This window comes from Pseudogymnoascus verrucosus (assembly GCF_001662655.1).
Source record: "Pseudogymnoascus verrucosus strain UAMH 10579 unplaced genomic scaffold scaffold_28, whole genome shotgun sequence".
In the NCBI taxonomy this organism is placed as follows: Eukaryota; Fungi; Ascomycota; class Leotiomycetes; order Thelebolales; family Thelebolaceae; genus Pseudogymnoascus; species Pseudogymnoascus verrucosus.
In genome coordinates, this window is record NW_017263679.1 from 202,333 (window position 1) to 221,476 (window position 19,144).

General features: G+C 49.2%; 10 protein-coding genes across 10 annotated transcripts; 6 read left to right on the forward strand and 4 right to left on the reverse strand.

The window, feature by feature from the left end:
* Window positions 1–352: 352 nt before the first annotated feature.
* On the forward strand, window positions 353–2,099 carry VE01_06480 (uncharacterized protein; the record flags this gene model as incomplete). Its single annotated transcript, XM_018275926.2, has 1 exon — window positions 353–2,099. The coding sequence occupies one exon, from the start codon at window positions 353–355 to the stop codon at window positions 1,922–1,924; it is 1,572 nt and encodes a 523-aa protein (XP_018129525.1). The 3' UTR covers window positions 1,925–2,099.
* Window positions 2,100–2,371: 272 nt separating this feature from the next.
* On the reverse strand, window positions 2,372–4,131 carry VE01_06481 (uncharacterized protein; the record flags this gene model as incomplete). Its single annotated transcript, XM_018275927.2, has 2 exons — window positions 3,354–4,131; window positions 2,372–3,295 (listed from the first exon to the last, which is right to left on the reverse strand). The coding sequence occupies exons 1-2, from the start codon at window positions 3,846–3,848 to the stop codon at window positions 2,372–2,374; spliced, it is 1,419 nt and encodes a 472-aa protein (XP_018129524.1). The 5' UTR covers window positions 3,849–4,131.
* A 637-nt stretch (window positions 4,132–4,768) lies between these two features.
* On the forward strand, window positions 4,769–5,825 carry VE01_06482 (uncharacterized protein; the record flags this gene model as incomplete). Its single annotated transcript, XM_018275928.1, has 3 exons — window positions 4,769–4,822; window positions 4,874–5,311; window positions 5,715–5,825. The coding sequence occupies 3 exons, from the start codon at window positions 4,769–4,771 to the stop codon at window positions 5,823–5,825; spliced, it is 603 nt and encodes a 200-aa protein (XP_018129523.1).
* Window positions 5,826–6,594: 769 nt separating this feature from the next.
* VE01_06483 (uncharacterized protein) lies at window positions 6,595–7,532 on the reverse strand. The gene is made up of 3 exons (XM_018275929.2): window positions 7,276–7,532; window positions 6,983–7,190; window positions 6,595–6,889 (listed from the first exon to the last, which is right to left on the reverse strand). The coding sequence occupies exons 1-3, from the start codon at window positions 7,409–7,411 to the stop codon at window positions 6,643–6,645; spliced, it is 591 nt and encodes a 196-aa protein (XP_018129522.1). The 5' UTR covers window positions 7,412–7,532; the 3' UTR covers window positions 6,595–6,642.
* Window positions 7,533–7,745: 213 nt separating this feature from the next.
* On the reverse strand, window positions 7,746–8,843 carry VE01_06484 (uncharacterized protein). Its single transcript, XM_059463803.1, has 2 exons — window positions 8,352–8,843; window positions 7,746–8,296 (listed from the first exon to the last, which is right to left on the reverse strand). Exons 1-2 carry the CDS (start codon window positions 8,710–8,712, stop codon window positions 8,010–8,012), a joined length of 648 nt encoding a protein of 215 aa, XP_059319631.1. The 5' UTR covers window positions 8,713–8,843; the 3' UTR covers window positions 7,746–8,009.
* Window positions 8,844–9,003: 160 nt separating this feature from the next.
* VE01_06485 (uncharacterized protein) lies at window positions 9,004–11,129 on the forward strand (the record flags this gene model as incomplete). Its single annotated transcript, XM_018275931.2, has 4 exons — window positions 9,004–9,711; window positions 9,767–10,229; window positions 10,283–10,412; window positions 10,477–11,129. Exons 1-4 carry the CDS (start codon window positions 9,464–9,466, stop codon window positions 11,127–11,129), a joined length of 1,494 nt encoding a protein of 497 aa, XP_018129520.1. The 5' UTR covers window positions 9,004–9,463.
* Window positions 11,130–13,280: 2,151 nt separating this feature from the next.
* VE01_06486 (uncharacterized protein) lies at window positions 13,281–14,134 on the reverse strand (the record flags this gene model as incomplete). The annotated part of the gene is made up of 3 exons (XM_018275932.1): window positions 13,281–13,893; window positions 13,949–14,014; window positions 14,067–14,134. The coding sequence occupies 3 exons, from the start codon at window positions 14,132–14,134 to the stop codon at window positions 13,281–13,283; spliced, it is 747 nt and encodes a 248-aa protein (XP_018129519.1).
* Window positions 14,135–14,938: 804 nt separating this feature from the next.
* Window positions 14,939–15,941, forward strand: VE01_06487 (uncharacterized protein). Its single transcript, XM_018275933.2, has one exon. It carries the CDS (start codon window positions 15,234–15,236, stop codon window positions 15,897–15,899), a length of 666 nt encoding a protein of 221 aa, XP_018129518.1. The 5' UTR covers window positions 14,939–15,233; the 3' UTR covers window positions 15,900–15,941.
* Window positions 15,942–16,445: 504 nt separating this feature from the next.
* VE01_06488 (uncharacterized protein) lies at window positions 16,446–16,904 on the forward strand (the record flags this gene model as incomplete). Its single annotated transcript, XM_018275934.1, has 1 exon — window positions 16,446–16,904. The coding sequence occupies one exon, from the start codon at window positions 16,446–16,448 to the stop codon at window positions 16,902–16,904; it is 459 nt and encodes a 152-aa protein (XP_018129517.1).
* Window positions 16,905–17,139: 235 nt separating this feature from the next.
* Window positions 17,140–17,772, forward strand: VE01_06489 (uncharacterized protein; the record flags this gene model as incomplete). The annotated part of the gene is made up of 1 exon (XM_018275935.1): window positions 17,140–17,772. One exon carries the CDS (start codon window positions 17,140–17,142, stop codon window positions 17,770–17,772), a length of 633 nt encoding a protein of 210 aa, XP_018129490.1.
* Between the last annotated feature and the right edge of the window lie 1,372 nt (window positions 17,773–19,144).

Consider the following 19,144-nt stretch of genomic DNA (forward strand, 5'->3'; position numbering starts at 1 on the left):
CCATCCTGTACAGTATGGAGACTTTTCACATGCCCTTTTGCTTTAAACGTGTTGTTTCGTGGGGTAATCTGTGGGGTAATTCGCGGGGAAACAAAAATGTAGGTCAACATGCTGGACATCGGCCAACTGTTGTTTCACCCTAAGCTACCACGTTAGGAGCTTGCTTTGATGTCCGCATCAAGCACATGCTAAAGAGTCCTGTGTAGGGTGTCATATTTGCTAGACAAGTATTTAGACTCTGTCGTAATATTATATGTAGAAAGTTGATAATGCTGCCTTCACTGCTCGCTCCTCAATTCTCTTGACTTTGAGTCTCTCATATCTACAAGAACCACAATTATCATACGCGACCATGCATACAGACCCGCAGCCGCGACTGCATACTTCGGGGGTGACTTTCGTGCAGCCCGCGAAGCACATCAAGCCAATCCAATTCGATTGCTCTGCAGTCGAAAATCTATGTGCGCGAGTCCATCACTCCGTCGCTCTGTTCTTCCCGATCCGCAGCAGCGCAAATGTCGAGCAAATTTTCTACGACCTCAAACAAGGCTTGAGCCTTACGATGAATGAGCACCCCATCATCACTGGAACGCTTCGACAAGGCGATCGTGATGAGTTCAGCGTGGAGATCCCACCAGCGCCGCATGCTGGTGCCTACTTTCACTTCAGTGACACGAGCAACGACGCAGGATTTCCTTCTTTCGGCGAGCTACAGGAGTGCGGGTTTCCGTATGTGGATGGAGACCTTGATGGCCTCAAGGAGTTCCGTCCAGACCCCTTTCCTACGAGCGAAGACGGCCAACCGACGTTTGTGACCAAAATCTGCCATGTTCGCGGCGGCATCGTCTGGAGCGGCTCAATCTCTCATCTCATCAGCGATCTGGGGCTGGGCACCGCAGTCATGATAAGCTGGGCCAAATACACGAAAAAGGTCACCGAAGCAGCCGGAAAACCTTTAGCGATTCCCAGACAGTTGCCATGGCCCGACCGAAAGCGACTCCTGCCTGATGTCGAAAGTCTGCTCCAGATAGAAGAGATTGGAGCTCTAAACAAAAACTTGAAACCCTACACCGTGCTCGATCCTACAGATCCAGACAAGATGGTTAGCGACATGGGGAACGTTTTTGTCAAGGCACATGTCACCGAGGCAAACCCCGACCAGCTCGAGTATTTCTTAGAGCCAACGTCGGGCATCTGGAGATTTACGCCCTCCAAGCTCCAAGCCTTAACAGACGCCGTCAGACGCGTGGACCCCGGCGTAAAGCTATCCAATTTCGACATTGTGACGGCATTCATCTGGCAGAGGTTCTCCATGGCCAAAAGAGGCAACAGTCCCGGGAATGAGCCCCAGACTGCGCAGATCGTGACAGCGATTGACGTTCGCCGCAAGCTGAGCCCACCCTTGCCCGCGACGTACCTTGGCGCTTGTGTGGATCTAGTCAGGGTGTGCGCAGATCGCGAGGTGCTAGTGCCCCACCAGGATCCATGGAAGGGAATCTCGGGAATCGCAAAAAGAGTTCGGGAGTTCGGTACAGCCTGGAACGAAACAGACTACATGGAAATGCTGAAGGTTTCTCTCCGCACTCCAATGTGCCCGGGCCTAATTCCTAGAGGTCCAATCGATATGCTGGTAACTGAGCATTCCATGTTCGGTCTGGGCTTGCGGGCTGATTGGGGAGGTGAGCTTGGGCGGAGCGTCGCGTTTCGTGAGCCATACATTTCGCGCGAAACGCCGCAAGGCGAGGTTATCATTCTCCCAACACAGCCCAATGGCGACCTGGACGTCATTGTTAGTGCTGAAGAGATCGTCCTTGAGCGACTCATGGCAGACGTCGAGATGTCGATGGTGTGCAAGAATGTCTGCGTGCGACACAATGTGCTAGAGTCGTTTGCGTCAATGGCGACGAAGAAAGCAAAACTTTGAACATGCTCAGTACTGGCATTTCTTTTGACCAAATTTTGGGTAGCAGGCTATCTCATGGTGTGTAGCGATTTAAGCTTATGTTTGTATGTTTTAGTTTTCGCGGAGGAGTGTTGGAAATTACTGTAGTACTTACTTCTACCTATCAACCAACACAGCCCTGCAAATACCCAGGGCCATGACAGATTTTTATTTAAAATAAATATGAATTAATTATCTGACCCCTCTCAAAAAGGCAGCTACGCTTCAAGTAGCGGTTCATCCACATTGCTTGTAAGTTGATGTGCAGTGTCTCTGTTCCACAGGTAACCTCAAACATGTGATTAAGCATTGCGCCATTTTGGGTAATATGATGTTTATTGAAGCATAACAAGCTTGCACGAAAATTATTATATCATGCTTCCTTTCCTTAACTAGATATACATTTTGTGGCCATTCAACTTGGAATATTCATGTCCTCCTCTCGAACCAACGTGTAAAACCCTCGTCAGCGTCCAGCCTAGCAAGCGTGCTCGTCTCGTATTGCAGCATGACTTCCAGCCCTTTTCCATCACCCTTCCTAGGAGGAAACATGATACACCTGCCATCAGGTTTTCCCTCGATGTCGCCGATTTGCAGTCGGAACGCCTCACAGCAGCCGCCAAAACCAGCCCCAAAGTCTAATGCGGTGTAAGGTATCGATTGTAGGCACACAATGAGCATGTCTGGTCCAGGCCAGCGGTCGACATTCCAGGTTATTGAAGTTGTTTTCGGAAGCTGCGCCAACATGCCGGCGAGGCGTTGCACGGCTAGGGCATTTACGTTCTGAATAGCGGACCGCACGCGCTGCGTTGCAGATGGTAGGAAGTCCTTCGACGAGAACTCGGCGGTAGGCATGCGGGCTACAGCGTTCGGCTCACACATGTTTCCCCAGAAGTATTTGGGAACTATAGGGTTAGACATACGCGCGCGAGCATTAACGGTTATCGACAACTTTGCCTCTGGATATTTGTTCAAGTCAACGTTGCGCGCACGAACGACATGCAGCCACAGTAGGGAACTGATGGCTTCGCTACCAGAAGGTCTCAGGTTTGGTACTGCGATAGCATCTCTAAGCCGGTTGATGCGCTCCTCAGATATGTAGTAGATTGCGCATTTTAGGTCCGACAACGATGCGGCGTCATAATTAGTTGGATTCAAGAACTGTTCGCCGGGGCTGACGAGTCGCCAATCGGGCAGGTCTTCGAGCGAAGCGTGTATATCTGGCGTGATGATGGTAGCGCGGTCGGCGAAGACAATTGGAAGAGTGCTGGATTCAGGCTCAACGATATTACGGCAGTGCTTCGCCAGCGTTGCATTGCACAAGTATAAGCCCAAACCGTCACACACGGTGTGCTGAAAAGCGAGATATCGGATTAAAATGTATGCTGGAACACAAAGATCGTCTACGTACATGTAAAGCGCTCACAAGCAGTAAGCCTCCGGGAATCAGGTTGGCTTGCACCCTCAACGCCACCAAAGGCTTGTTCTTTTCATTAGGATTTATTCCATCTATGAGCGTGCGCCTTTCCAGCTTTTTATAGGGGAAATCAGCCTTTGCGAGGTCTTCAAAGCTTCCATGTGTCCATTCGTGTTTCAAGTGCTCGGCTGTATAGTCTTTAAACGTAAGACATGCGCCTGAATCTTCTAGATAACGCAGCTCGAGCTCCTCGCGGCTGTTGTTCCGAGGGACGACCGTCGTCGCAAGCTGTGGGATCTCTTGAACGGCACAGAGGATCATTCTTTGGAGACGCTTGATTATACTCGCAGTCGTGACGTCCGGTGCCAGGCGCAGACAAAAGAATGCGGTCATGTAACATCGTGGCGCAATCTGGTCTATGGGCCCCAAGTCAACCACCTGGCCGACCCATGAAGAAGCGGGTTTAACGACGGTTGTGATAGCGTCCATATTTGACTGAGACGCCTTTGGACGTTCAAAACCTCGATGCGCCGCCGCAAATATTTAAGAATCGCTCCAAGCATGAGTGTCTAGTGATAGACAGGTCGCGGCCAAAATTCATCATATGTCAGGTCCTTTGGCGTATAAGTCCCTGTAATTTAGTGCCATGTTGTTTCAGCCAGTCTAGTTAGCGTACAAAGCTCCCCTACTTTTACAGATTCGGGCATATATACGGATGTCACAGCACAAAGTCGTGTACCACGCCAGCTATTAGATTGCTTAGGGCTATGGCATAGCAACAACTGTCAGGTGTGAAAAGCCTCATTGAAAAAGGCCAAGCACTCCTTGCAGGAATTCTACGCTAGAGCCCGGAGCTTATTTAGCTTTGGTGGGGTGTGGCACAACTAGCGTGGGGTGTAAGACTCGGTACCCCGTACCCCGCTCGACCTCCGGCATTGCCCCTTTTTTAAAGATTTGGATGCCCTAAAGATATCCCTCATCCTTGCTTCAAATGGATTTTAGAGCCCGCAAGTGCATTTCCAAGATCTTGATCTGCACTAAGCAAGGATAATGATAACCTAGCAACGACTTTATTCGTCCCATTCAAGCAGTACACCGAGATGCTTACGCCATTTGCACATGCAAAGCAGATACGCCTCCTCTATCACACACGTCCAAAGTGGCATAAAGATCTTATGCGACTGCAATTCCGAGGTAAACAAGCCAAGATTTGTGAGGGGTGAATTTTCTTGCAACACATTGCATGTGATGTTTCAGCGAGATGCTATTACACGTTGTGGAAAAGGCAAAACAATCGGGAAGAACTCAAGGGCTGAGAGCGACCTATTCTTGAAACTATATTGTGTTTGATTTCCAATCGTGGCATCGTTCTGCGTCAGTGGTCAAATTCTTTAGTAACTTGGTTCAACATGGCAGCACCACCAACCAAGACCCTTGACGACCTGGATGGCATATGGACTTTGGTGCGCTTGTCACAAGATTCAATACTTCTCGTCATATCTCACGTGTAATAGAACAAGCGGTTATCCGATCCCTTTGACGAGGTTCTCGCCCTACAAGGCATTGGCTGGATCCTCCGAAAGGCCATAGGAATGGCATCTGTAACCGAACAAATCAGCCAAAGTAGTGATGAGCATGGTGTCGAGCATATTACCATCAATCAGACCATTACAGGCGGCATCAAGACAACTCCGGAGCATCGAGTTCACAACGACACCTGGGGAGAGGAGTACAGCGACCCCATTTTTGGCCAGTCGAGAAGCCGCCACCGGCGTGTCAGAATTTCTTCACTCAGGGAAGACGACCCGGTAGAAGGTTCACTGAAAAGGGGTTGGACGCAGGATGTCATTGAAGGAGATGAGCTCATTGACGGCATTGTCGAATCTCTTAATCATGACTGGGTTGCGAGATTAGCCTGCGGCTTTGAGGAGATCAAGGGTGAACGAAGATTCGTTCGTCGTACAGTAGTGACAAAAGGCGAGCAAGTGCGACAGTTAAGGATGGTGTTCGACTTCAAAGCCCCCCTTCCCAACAAGCAATAGCTGAACTTGCATTCTGTCGACTTGGACGTTCAGCTTCAAAGCTGGCTTGATCTTTGCGCTGGTTGCATAGTAATCAAAAAGTCTAGAAGGAATTCACTAAATATGCCAAGATACTTCCGTAGGACTTTATAATATTTAGCTACGTTACACTATGGCCCTTCGGACTACAGTGTGACATAAGTAAATAATTTTGTATTTACAAACCGTACTGAAGTGTTACCCTTTATGTGAAAACACGAGAGCAGAGTATAGATTATCAGAGGTTGACCTAGCATCAGGGGAAAGGCGAGGTTGTGTATTAACCCGTGATTAGGCTGCCCCATGGGTTACCAACCCCGGACCACAGATCACGGGTGGGTCTGAAGCCTTCAGCCCACGGTCCTCCATCGGTTTCTTGGCAAACGGCAGGTCAATACCTAAATAGTACGCCTACACGTTTTTTATAGAAAAAGGCACCTCATCATGTAATAGAATAGTAAGTAATATATAATGGTATATCCTATGTTCCCTTAGTATAGTGTTATATTTAACTAATAACGAGTCGTATTTATAAAATATTAAACAAATCCTATAATAAACTATGTTAAATATTTGCTATGTTATGTTAGAATAGTGTTATATTTATAGAATAAAGCCACTTCTTGTGGTTGCAGCTGCTTAATTTGCAGGACGCGGTTTCTGCTTTACCGCCCGTACACCTGGCTCCATGGGCTCTTGTGCTACGTCCCTACCTTACACCAGGAGAGTGGCTGAAGGGTGGTTCACATTCGCCGTCGGAGCTCCTTGTGTCATTGTAGCTCTCCTACCACAACGGATACCAAAACAACTACAAAGTTTCTTCTTTACCGCCTCGCAGGCCAACATCCGTTACTCTTCAAACAGTCCCTGGTTTATAATTCCTCTGGTCTGCTTTCTGGTTTCCGTTCCTGTATTTTCTATTTGTCCCAAGGTGCCACTGGCAACAATGATCATGATAGTCACGACATAATGGACCACCCAGTCGCTCAGATTAGCCACCTGTATAGATATCCTGCGGTCTCCTTGCCTACATTTAGCACCACCTTTTCCAAAAAGCTTGCCATCTCATGTCCTCAAACATGTTAGCTTGACGGGTCTTTATCTCCTAAAGCCATGATCTTAGTGACTATGCCTGCGGGCTCCTGCGTTATTTAAGCACCATAAGTTTATTGTTAAGTTGTCTATTATGTCCACTAAAGCAGTATTAAACCACTATTGATTTTCTAAGCTCTCTCTAAGTGCCTTTGAATCATCCCTCGATATAACTCCGCCCTCGGCGTCACGTCTTCAATACCAGCAATTTTTGCCTCGTCATCCCATCTCCTTAAACTCACCATCTCGTCCCTCAACGGGTCCTGTTCGAATGTGTCCAAGTCCTTCCCTTCGAATGGCCCTCCCTGGAACTTCAAACTTTGCTTCGACGCCTCCGACAATGCATCATAATACGACAAATCAACTGCTGTGAGATACCTGGATCTGTCAGCCCCAACTATGCACTCCCCCTCCCCCACTCATTCTCTTTCTAAATCACCCGGAGCAAAGCAAATAATAAAAACCGCTCACCTCTTCGCAGCCACGTGGCTCCCAACCAGCTTCGACACCTTGTCTCCAAACCCCAAGCCCTTCAAGTACTCCTCTCCAACCCTCTCATGTCCAACTCGACCAACAGAATACTCCCCCATTGACATCCTAACATCCTTTGCATCCTCTATAGGGAGGAACTGGCCAATGTCATGCAGTAGCGCTGCAAGTACGGTTTCATCATCGCTTCCTAATTGTGTCAGTTAGAACGAATGAGGAGTCGGCACATTGAAGTTATGTAGGGATAGGCGGCCGGAACTGCAACTTATACTCACCAGCTTCTGCAGCGGAGTGTGCGCATTGCAGACAGTGCTCGAGTTGACTGATGCTCTCACCGATGTAATCGCTGGTGCCGCGCTCGCAGAGGAGGCGGATGATCGCGTCGGCTGTTCCTCCAGGAGTAGTTGCCATTTTGTTTCGACTTTGCTCTTTGATGTAGAAGATGAGGAAGTATTTGTAATGTAAATAGAATTGTTGGGGATACTAAGTGTTTTTATTCGCGCAATTAATGAACTCTGGTCGTCTATGTTACAGGAAGGTGGGTTGAGTGGCTGGGAGCTAGCCAGGTTCTGGTTTATTACTCACACAGCGGAATCCACCCGCTTATGGCAACTCCCCCTACGTCCGAAACTCACGGTTAATCATGTTTGGCATTTCATTTGAATTCATCATGGCCTTCTATTTCTTTATTTTATTGTTTTCAAATTTGAAGTATAACCTAATATGATATGCATTAAAACTCTATCTGCTTCCCTGAATCAACGGTCAACATTGGGCTTCCAAAGCCATATCTAAGTGCACCCTCCTCGTACTTCATCCCCCCCTGTCTCTTGTGCGTAGCTGGCCACAGTTTGGCACGGTCAGCATAGTAATCATCATGCAAATCTCCTTCACTCTTGCAGTTATAAGTCGCATAAATAGCCTTGCGATCTGAGCTGCTTTTGTTGGCACCACTACGGTGTGCAAGGTAAGAGCCAAAGATGAGAATCTGGCCTGCAGCATATCATGATTAGCTAGACACTCCCAGAATTGAGTTCAGAATATACACACCGGCTTCCAGTTCGACGGGCAACCAAGTGTGGTCGCCTGCCCACGATGGCTCAATGCAGTTATCCGCCTTCGCGATGGGGACGTCCATCAGATGGCTACCTTCAACCACTTCGAGGCCGCCATTAGACATGTTCGACTCGTCCACGGAAACGAGTATCGTCAAATGCTTGATGTTCTTCACATGAGTGTATGCTGTGCTATCGATGTGTGGCGCGAATCCCCCGGAGCCGGCGAGCTTATAATTGACTGTGCCCCTTGGTTAGTTGCAGCCATCTTCCTCCTTCAGTGTCTTGGAACGTACTCTTCTCTTTGAAAAGCAGCATGTCCTCCCCAGCTAACTGGCAAAGTATTCCCAGAATCTTGTCTCCTCGGAGCAATCCATTGAAATCCGCATGGTAATTTGCATAGTTTTCCGTGCGGCATAGTACGGATTTTCCAGATTTGTTGACTTCTTCATATGGCATCCATGGGGTATCCTCGGTGCGGGGTAGATCATGAACTTCTTGAGCCCATTTCTGCAATTTTATAGTCTCATCACTAGATAGGACGTCTTTGAGAATCAGATAACCATTCTTCTCAAAAAATGCTCGTTGGTCGGAAGATATGCTATACGCCATATTTGCAGCAATTTCAAATGGGATTGATGTAGTTGGTTTGGTCATGATACGTGAGGTGCATGCTGTATGTGACTTATAAGACTCAAGTATCAAATCGCGGTATAAATCCGCTCGAGCCTCAACAGATTAAAACAGCCTACTTTACCCACAGAATTTCTCGTGTATATTTCTCATCCTTACTAGTTTATTTGGATGGTTACGTTTAAGATCACCAAGCTTTCGTATGCGCGGCCGTGGCTGCTACCCGAATTACCACGTGTTGGCTGTGTCTTTATGATCGACAGCGCTAAGATAACATAGTATCTTATTTTCGGACACTACATACCCCGAATTGACGCACTTTCGGACGAATCGCCGTAGTCGCCGGTATACAACCTGCTCTCTGTGTTCTAATTCTCGGACTTCTCGCCGTAGCGTACGCCCAAAGCTGCTAGGTTGCCGTACCCGAGACCCATAACTGCCATTCAGAGGACAAACATCAACCACGTTCTTTCAACCATGATCTTTCCACGTTACCCTTTAATCGTTTAACAGACAGGGGATGAAACTATTTGTGGCGTACGATGGCCATTTCCACGGGTCCGATATCCCCGTGTTTGGTGTAGGAAGTAGTGCGGGAGCTTCAAGGGAAGACACGTGCGGTATGGATATAGCTCTAGAAAAGTATAATCGTGGTGCCACGGCGAGAATTTCCATCAGTATTTCTATCGTCCTCGTCGCTCCTTCTTTTGCCATCTAGTCTTTTTTTCAGTTCACCTTGCTTGTCATACTGGAACACTTCAGTGTTAATTTCGCAATGGCACAAACTGAGAAAGCTCTTGAGGCGGAAAGTTCACCTGATACGAGCCCAGATTTGTCGGCGTCGTTTCAAGACGAGAAATACATTTCCCAAGAAGCATCTTCTCTTCAACTGCCTACCGCAGCTATTGCCAATACTGCCAAAGTTTCCAGTGTCCTTACTGTATTTGTTGCTGGCGTCGCGCTCTTCAGCGATGGCTACAATGCCCAGATAATTGGCTACATGCAGCCATTATTTGCCGACCTGTACGTGCACTCCTCTGAGCGAAGCTCTAGTATGTTCTCTAACCCCAAAAACTAGGTATCCAAATGGCATATCTAGTGCAATTAAAACCCGCCTCTCTAACTCGTACTTAATCGGCGAAATATTCGGCATGCTATTCTTCGGCGTCCTTATTGACAAGGTTGGCCGACGCACGGGTATATTCTTCGCAACTATATTCCTAATTATTGGCATTATACTCGCTACGGCCTCGCATGGAAAAGACCAGCTTGGTCTGTTCTGGATGATGATTGTTGGCCGTGGTATTGCTGGCTTTGGCGCTGGGGGTGAATACCCCGTCTGCGCTACGACTGCTGCTGAGGCCTCGGACGAGACTTCGCATGTTCGCCGACGACGAGGGTTTCTGGTTGCTATGTCCACTGACTTTGCCGTTGATCTCGGCTTCGTTTTTGCCGGTATTGTCGCGTTGATTGTTTTGGCATGTTACAACCAGAAATCTTCAGAAGGAGTCTGGAGGGTCTGCTTTGGCTTAGGCATTGTTGTAAGTGACTATAAGCTGAGAACTATACAAACGACAAATATTAATGCAGTCAGCTCCCCATCGCCGTTGTCTTCTATCGTCTCCGCATGGCAAACTCCACTCAATTTCGAAAGCATGCCATTAAAACTAATATTCCCTACATTCATGCTTTGAAGTTGTATTGGAAGCCAATGCTTGGCACATGTGAGTTTCTACCCATATTTATGCCCCTTAATATTTCAGCGCATTACTAACCTTTCTATCTAAGCTCTCGCGTGGTTCTTCTACGACTTTGTAACCTACCCATTTGGCCTCTTCTCCTCTACCATCATCTCCCAGCTCAACCCGAACAATACCGTCGTCCAGAACATTGGCTATGGCACAGTAATCAACTGCTTCTACCTCCCCGGCTGCATCATAGGCGGCCTGCTTATGGATAAAATCGGACGCAAGCAAACTATGACCCTCGGATTCTTCCTTTGGGCCATCCTCGGCTTCGTTCTCGGCGGCGCACTCGGCCCCATCCAATCCGTGTTTCCCCTTTTCGTTGTCCTATACGGCATCTTCAACGCCCTAGGCGAAATGGGCCCCGGAGTCGCGACATTCCTGTGCGCAGCGGAATCTTTCCCTACTCCCCTTCGCGGGCACTATCTCGGTTTTGCAGCCGCAGTTGGTAAGGCGGGCGCAGCGATCGGGACGGAAGTCTTCACACCGATCCAGGACTCGTTTGCGAATACGGAGAAGGGGCAGCAGGGGGTGTTCTTGATCGGGGCTGCTTTTGCGGTTGTGGGGGGCCTAATTGCGTGGTTCTTTATCCCGGATAAAGAGAGGGATTTGGAGGCCGAGGATGCGAGGTTTAAGGCGTATCTGGAGGAGAACGGGTTTGATACAAGCTGTTATGGGGAAGTCCAGGTTAGATAACTTCGCATTATAGCGTAGCATATTGCACGGAATTTTAAATAAACTCCTCAGATAAGCTATTTCTCGATCTTCCTCGATCAGCCGCGATTTCGTCCTTAGCTGCTGCTTGCAAAGGGATTGTTCGAAGTCTCTTGTCGAGACCCTTGAGATGCATTTTCACTCTATGAATAACGTCAAGTAATATTAACTATCGAAACAGCGTTCTGTCCATAGGCCCTTTCATGCATTAAACATCATTCGTGACAAAATATCCCTCGTCATGGCTCATATACAGCAGAAGAAATGCCCCAAATCGATGTATTACATACAACCCCTGCGGAGAAACATAATTGAAACACATATCGACATGACGTTCAACCTTTAGGACCTCATCCCCATCCGACCCCTTCCCGTCGTTCTCTTTTGTCGACCGAGTAGGTAAACTGCTAACCGGTGCCGGATAATTTCAACGTTATGTTTCTTCCTCGACCTATTAACGTTAGTTAGGGACTGTCCATGAACTGTGGAAGATGATATTTTATAACTTGGGGAAGCACATACCTGATGGTCTTAGTAAGTTAGATGAGAAACCCAAGACGTGCCAATTGAACCTGTCCCGACTTTGGAAACAGGCCGGCCCGGTTATCGACTTTGAAATTTCGTAGTCTTGAGTATCTGGGACTACTCGGAGTCTCTCCTGAGCTTTCATATCCCGGCTGTGGATGGTTTATTTTCTGTCGTGGACGCAGTATGCGTTACTTTCCAACCAAGAATGTGCCTCCCCGATTCGATTGCAATCTGTTCGAGGCATCGTTGCCTCATTCTATTGCCGAGAACAAGTCAACTGACTGCGACATAGCTGGCTTCAAACAGCCCCACTGCCACGATTGTCAGTACGGCCTATTGAAAGTCTGCCCCGTCATCGTAGGTGCTTAAAACATTCATGGGATCGACGAAACGAAAGCGCTTGGAGAGAATAGCGAGCGCCTCGATGGCACTACTATTTCCGAAGCTTCGACTCCGCAAGTGAGAGACCAATGTGCGTATACCTCGCCTTGGGCCAGAGAACCTGAAATGGGTGACGTCTAGGTTCTCCTACCCTGTGCCCGATCAAACAACCCTCGTTGTTCTCAGCCTCCGCATAAGCAGATGTTTTCCAAGATCAAGACATCACAGCAAGGCCTGTCAAAGAAAACAACCACGAAACAGAGGCAGCAAGAAGCAAAGTTGTACGAATGAGAACATAAGATCACAAACACAATACCCAACGGTGTGGGTGTTACTCCACTGGGCACTCATTCATCCATAATAGCAATAAGGTTGGTAGCGATGGCTTGCCTTAGTGGTACGGAGTCGGCGTTGACAGCTGGTGGGCTTGGAACTGATGTTTGAAATAGCGTGCTCTGAGGTAAGACACTTTCAGAGCTTCATCTGGCTGGCATGGTCTCCCCGGTAAGTTACCGTCTCCATGGCGGCCAGTTGCCATGGTATTATTAGCCGCTTGTGAGCAGACATAATTATACGTGGCGGCCATGGCATTGTGCCGCGGGTCTAAGTGTCTAAACTCAAGGGCATCCATTGATTAGCCCATATCTGAAGGTGGGAAATACCAAAGTGGTGAGGTATCCTGGTATTAAATCCCGGTGCGATCCTTTGGGAGACTGTTTTTGTGACTGGCTCACATCCATATACTCCTGTGGTGCGAAGTCCTGTGGTGCGAAGTCCCGTGGTGCGAAGAATAAAAGCTACTGGTGTGGTTTGCTGGATGTTGTGTGGTAGCTGTTCGATGGGTCAATTGCCATTTGTGTTTGTGGTAGAGCTCCAGCTTGTGGCCGCTGCATATATCTGGAAGGCCCAACAGCCAGTACCATGCAGAAAGGCGACCAGGTAAGAGGCACACTTGTGGTAGCGGCATGGAATCGAAAAGCCGATATGGCCAACACCGTATGGACAGACGACTAGGTAAATGGCATGCACATCCTGGTGGATGCCGACTTTCAACGTATAAGGCCAAGTTGCTGGGAAGATTTGATAATCAGACAGGCAGTCGGCTTCCTTGGAATGGTATAGCAATGACCGAATGGAGCATATTTGCTGTCCCCGTGGAAGTTTGATTAACAAAAGTGGCTCCTGACCTGTGGCAGGTCTCATTCATTTCCACGGGGCGTTCATCTAGTAAACCACTGTTTGACGCTGGTGTGCATGTAACTGATGCCCGCCTGGATCCATTTGGAGCGTATAGTTATGCAATCGGTACCCATCAAAGGGCCCTCTCTCCCTCGGTGGGGAAGTTATGGTTCCATCGGCAAGGTTCCCATCAATACGGCCCAGGAATTCAAAAACGGACGTCCGGGGGGATTGGGATGATGTGCTCAATGGTAGGGATTCAGAGCTTCCTAGGCCGTGCTGTTTATAGTGGAAAGAGCCCTCTTGCCCGGCATGTACAGTATCCAAGGCTACCCGTTCTGGGTCTGTTTTGGGCATCCTGGGTGGTTCATTGAGTGTTTCGCCCGACATACGTGACTCCACGTCGGTCATGCCATCGCCAACTCCGTCCACCGTCAGATCCCGGGCCCTGGGATCATCAATGTGGATATACCCCTGTGCCCAGCGGTCTGCCAGTCTATCCAAAGCCTTGGCTCCTCTGGCAAGCTCCATGGTACAGAAGAGCGCGGCACACACGAACAACGGGATAGCGGCTGCAACTTTCCGGCCCTGAAACGGTGAGCAGTCCAAAAGGATCGGTGATAGGATGATGAGGACTAGTGTCGGCGGCACACCGTATCTGCGTGTGATTAGCGAGCTGACGACGGGGTTCGGTCTGTCGATGCGAGACCTACGAGGCGATGTCTGGGAGGCGGCAGAGGACGAAGGCTCGTGTGGATAAGGTGAACAAGACGATAGTTCTAGGTCATTAGATGGGCCCTGGAGTTTGTTTAGAGGGGCTTCGACACATACACGGATAACTGGGGGTTGATGGAGAAGGGCTCATAGATGGTGAACCAGATGATGGCGGTGGTGGCCATGGTTGCCTGGGGTAGCCACATCACTGCGAACATGCTGGGCAAAATGGTGGAGATATGGGACGGTGTAGATATCGGATGATGGAGATATGACTCGGAATAATTCAAACAAACGTTATAAGAGGTTGTCTTGGTATAATATGGGGTACGGACGAAGAGCCGTGGATGGATCCGTGGGGAAGAAATGATGGGGAATCCCTATTTAAAGCATTTGGTCCAGAAGACAAGTGACCATCAGCAAGCCTCAATTGTGCAGGGTAGTAAGAACGAGGCGGATAAGTGGGCAAATCGGAGCATACACCACGGAGCCAGTCACGTCGATTGGGAGATAAGTATTGTGGCTGTTCATTCATTCGCACCTTCTGCCACACCTCCATCTATCAGCCTCTCAGCAATATATCAATGCCCAACCCAACCCAATTGCTTCCCCCCTCGCAGCCCCGATAGGCAACAGGACGCCACAAGCCAAACGAGCCAATTAATATCAATAACCTAGAGAATTGTAATCAGAAATGTCCCCAACATCAAATCTCCGACCCCTCCGGACCAGACACCCTGCCGCTCGTCCTCACCGAGTGTGGCGCAAGCAGAGGGCATGTTGTGAAGTAGCATCAGAATCCCGATTTATAAGCACCGCTGGCACGTCCCACTGGGATTACCTATAGGTACGTGCCGGCCTAATACGGCTCTTCCTAAAGATATATGGGTATATGAACTCATCATTTGCTTTTTCGGGTCGTTGCGTGCGTGGATGGTGGTACGGTCGAGTGCGAGCTCAATCGTGCGTCGTCGATTGACAGTAGAAGGAGAAAAGGTATTGCTTACCTGGTAAGTTAGTTGATACACAGCTTGTGATGAACTCGACAGCGACGCCGAACCAGCTGCGCCTGTTGACGCTTCGAGCGTTGCATATTTGTAAATGGAGACAAGAGCTTGAAAACGAAGAAATACTGAATTGCTATCCGAACGCGCTAAGTTATCGCTAGCGTGGCTTGGGAGTTAATTAACCACGTGACTTCATGGTTTCAATATCACGTGATATAAGCAGGAGATATTGGCAGCTGCGTTCCCCTTGTTTAATTACAGCTATCAGCCTCACGCGATGACCGGGATAACAAAGTTGACCGGGTCCAATTACCGCGTCTGGAGCCTGCGGGCGAAGCGGCTCCTGCAATCCCGCGGGCTCTGGGATGTCGTGGAACCCCTCCCGAGGGCAGACAAGGCAGGGGAGCAGCCCCAAGCACCGGGCGGTGACGTGCCTGCCGCCGCTCCTCCCCCAGCCGCAGACTTCGAAGTCCGCGATGCCCAAGCGAGCTGTCTGATAATGGAGCTTTGCGACCCCATCTCCCTCAACCTCATCGTCTCCACCGAATGCGCGCAAATGCAATGGGTGCGTCTGCGGAGGTTCTACGGGCCCTCATTGGGGCAGTATCAGGGGCTACGGGAGGAGTTTGGGGAGTTCGCTGCGAAGGCGGGAGGAAAGGGGTGGGCGGAGATTGCGGGGGAGTTAGAAGGCCTGCAGCAGCAGATTGGGGAGGTGCCGGGAGGGGTAAAGCCGGGGGAAGAGGAGATGCTGGGGGTACTGAATGAGGTGGCGCGGGGGAAGGGGGGTGAGTATGGGAAGCTTGCTGGATATCTTAGGTTAAAAGGGGAGTATACGTATCAGAACTTTTTGATGAGCCTGGTGTCGTTGGAATGGCAAGAGGCCAGGAGCTCGGGGAAGAAGAATAAAGGAGGCGGCTGGAAGAAAGGTGGCGGAGGGCAATAGGGTTATGGAAGCAGCTGTTCGTAGAATAAATATAAAGCCGTCAACTGTTAAATGGGTCCAGGTCCGAAGCGTCTCTTGACACTTGGTGTTAGCGATAGGGACGTGCACTATATGTACGTTGGCATTTGGCTCTAAAATAGCAACTTTTCTGTATCATGGTTAGGTCTCCCGATTAGCTTTCGATATCTCCACCACCCACCACTTTTGCCGAGAGCTGAAATTTAGCTTCTCTAGCTAGCCGCCTCAAGTCTGCAAGTAATAGGTAGGCCTATGAAGCAGATATTTTATTATAACCACGCCATATACTTTATTGTTATGGACCCTCCTAAATCCATCTATTAAAGTGAGAGGTTCCCGTCACCATACCAGCCTACCTAAAGCTATACGCCTCGCACCTGGCGCTTCCAGGTAGAATATCTCCTCTGCTACAACGACGTCTGGCACGTCGTCTCACCCTCACTGTCCCCAGAAGATACAGGCAATGAAGTTGCAGCTGCGGAAGACTTAACCGACGAGCGTGAGAAGTTCAGACAAAATCTACACGCCATGGTACTCATCCAGGACCACTGCTCCAAGGAGATACGGTCAAGGATCCTAAACTGTAAGGACGCCGCAGAGGCATGGGAGGAATTGAAGAGCACGTATGGGCCGCAGCTGAGCAGGCCCCCGGATATGCTAGGGGAGTTTGTGAGTTATGTGCCACAGGCGGGAATGCGGGTGTCGGATATGGCGGAGGATCTGGCTAAGCTCCAGCACGATATTGCGGAGGTGTGTCGGGAGGAAAGGCCGTCAGATATGATGAAGACGGCTGTGTTGCTTAGGGCGGCGGATGACGTGGTAAGGGCCGCAGGGGATAAGGGTTGGGCGGTTTTATGGGCAATGAGGGGGCGGGAGTTTTTAGAGGTGCTGCGGGCGCTTGTGACGCTTGAAGAGGAGGTTACGAAGAGAAAAAGGGTGGAGGAAGGGAATAGAGGCGGTCGAAAGAGAGGTCGAAGACGGCAATAGAGATATGCAAGCAGCTATTTATAGAATGAATAGAGAGCTGTGAGATACCCCGCAATTAGTTTTGATGCTCCTGCTACCACCTTTGCCAAGAGCATAGCTAACTTCAACTCTCTGAGGATTTGGGTAGAAACATCGGAATAATTTGGCTCCTCTTCGCTAGAAGTATTATTCCTAAGATACAATTACAGAAAACCTGCTATCGATTCTGACCGAAGTACCAACCTAATAACACACAATGTCTAATACCCCCCCATGGATACAAAAAACGAGTTTCAATTGCGCTGAAAATATTGAGAGTTACCTCCAGGAAGATGGCCACCGAACTTGGGGCTTTGTCATTTATCGCTGTACCTATGTCAGCGACGTCGACTGGAATAAATTTATGGAGCTTCTGCGACGCCACATCAGGCGGAGCTTCGAGTTCTACAACAGGCTGGATATTATGGACAGCCTCAGCCTGACCATCATCCAAGATCAATCGATTTTCGACGACGCCAGTACGTCTTTCGTCCGCGAGCATTTCAAGCAATGGGCCGCCACGGCACCAGAAGAAGAGCAAGGCGAAGGCATAGGACCGGGCCTGTCTCAACGCTACAGATATTGCATACAGGTGGACGATTACGCCCTAGAGTCTATCATGGAGGATGAGAATGATGGTTACGTCAATCTCATAAAGAGGGAGTGGGATCCGCAGAGTCAGGGTGATCGAGGGCCGGTAGAAGACCCCATCGAAGACTGTACGCTACACGATGTAGGGTGGATGATGGTTGACTACCGAGACGTTATGGTGGGCTTTCATTACCAGTTACGGGGTTATAACAATTGGTACCAGGAGTATCGGCGGCCTCCAAAAGTGGCCCATGGGTGAGCTGGAGTTGGAGGAAATTGAATTGCTCAGAACTCGCATAGAGGCTTCTACGTAATTGCAAGCAACGTGACTTTCTGTTACTCTGTTTAGCTAAGACCTCTTACACCCTATGCTTACGTAGTAATTTATAGACTCACCTAACCAGGCACCCAATCCACAGGAACTAGACGGGCCTCTCCTCTAGTTTCTCACTTAATCCATCAGCCCCCAGACCGTAGATTATAAGTCGATCCATAACCTAGACCACAAGCACCCTCCCAGCGCCTAGATCGCCATCAAAACCCACGCCTTACTCTCACAACCAAGCCCTTCCTTGCCGCCATACCCTGCACCCCACCCACCGTCGCCCACAATGCCACCCATGGAGCCCCCCATCGGGCATGCAAACTACCGCACCAAGAAAATCCGAAGCCCTCCTCCGCCCCCAAGGCCTCTAAAAGGCCGTCCCAGAGTCTCTCCTCAACGACCCCGCCCTCGACTTCCACCCGCCAGCTGGGCCTAACATCCCTATTCTGCGTTTCGAGCTGTTCACAGTTCCTGACTACCGAACGTGGCACAAAGAGGTAGAGGGACGGTTGATAGGCCGCTTTAGTAGTAAGCTCCCACATCCAATGGAAACGGTTTCTCGCTCGGGTACTCCGTTAGGATGACACTTCTCGCCTCCGCTGCCTGCGCAGAATCCGTAATGACCCCTTGCGTAACCGGAATATTGTAGTCTTTTAGCCTAGTTGAAGTGTAGCTCTAACGTAACTGCACTGTACACTTTAGGAGGGGCGTGGAGCTTTGCTAGGGGGTGGTGCATTGTTTCGGTCTTATTCTAATTGGTACAACTGTAAGCCTAGAAATCCAACACAAAATACGTTTAGAAATTAAAGTCCTGTGAAAACAAAGAAGAGGAAATGCCGTGAACCCTCTTAGTCTCTCTTGTTAGTGGCTCTGTTGGTATACTCAGTCAGACAATTAATATCCACTTGCATGCATCCACAAAGCTTGTTGGGGCTAAGCACAAAGCTTGTTAGCGCCAAGGCAACAGTTGACGGGTGATGAGTTTTGCAATTCCAACTGCATTAATTACATTGCCCATAGTTTCAACTACATTAACACCTACGTGATCTTTGGCTTTCCGCCTCCCATTGGTGAGGTACTCTCCTATAACCCCACCGCTAGTACAGCTGACAGTTGGATACCACTCAATTTAGTCTGGCATGTCTGACGGTCGGAGGATATTACGGACGCAATTGATATTGCAATCAAGCTGTATGTACCTTGGATCCGAGGCTGTTCGTTGGTGATTCGTTACGCCGTTCCAAATATAGCCAACAATAGCGGCTGCCTAGCACTATCGGAGAGCGTTCTAGACGTGGTAAACGTG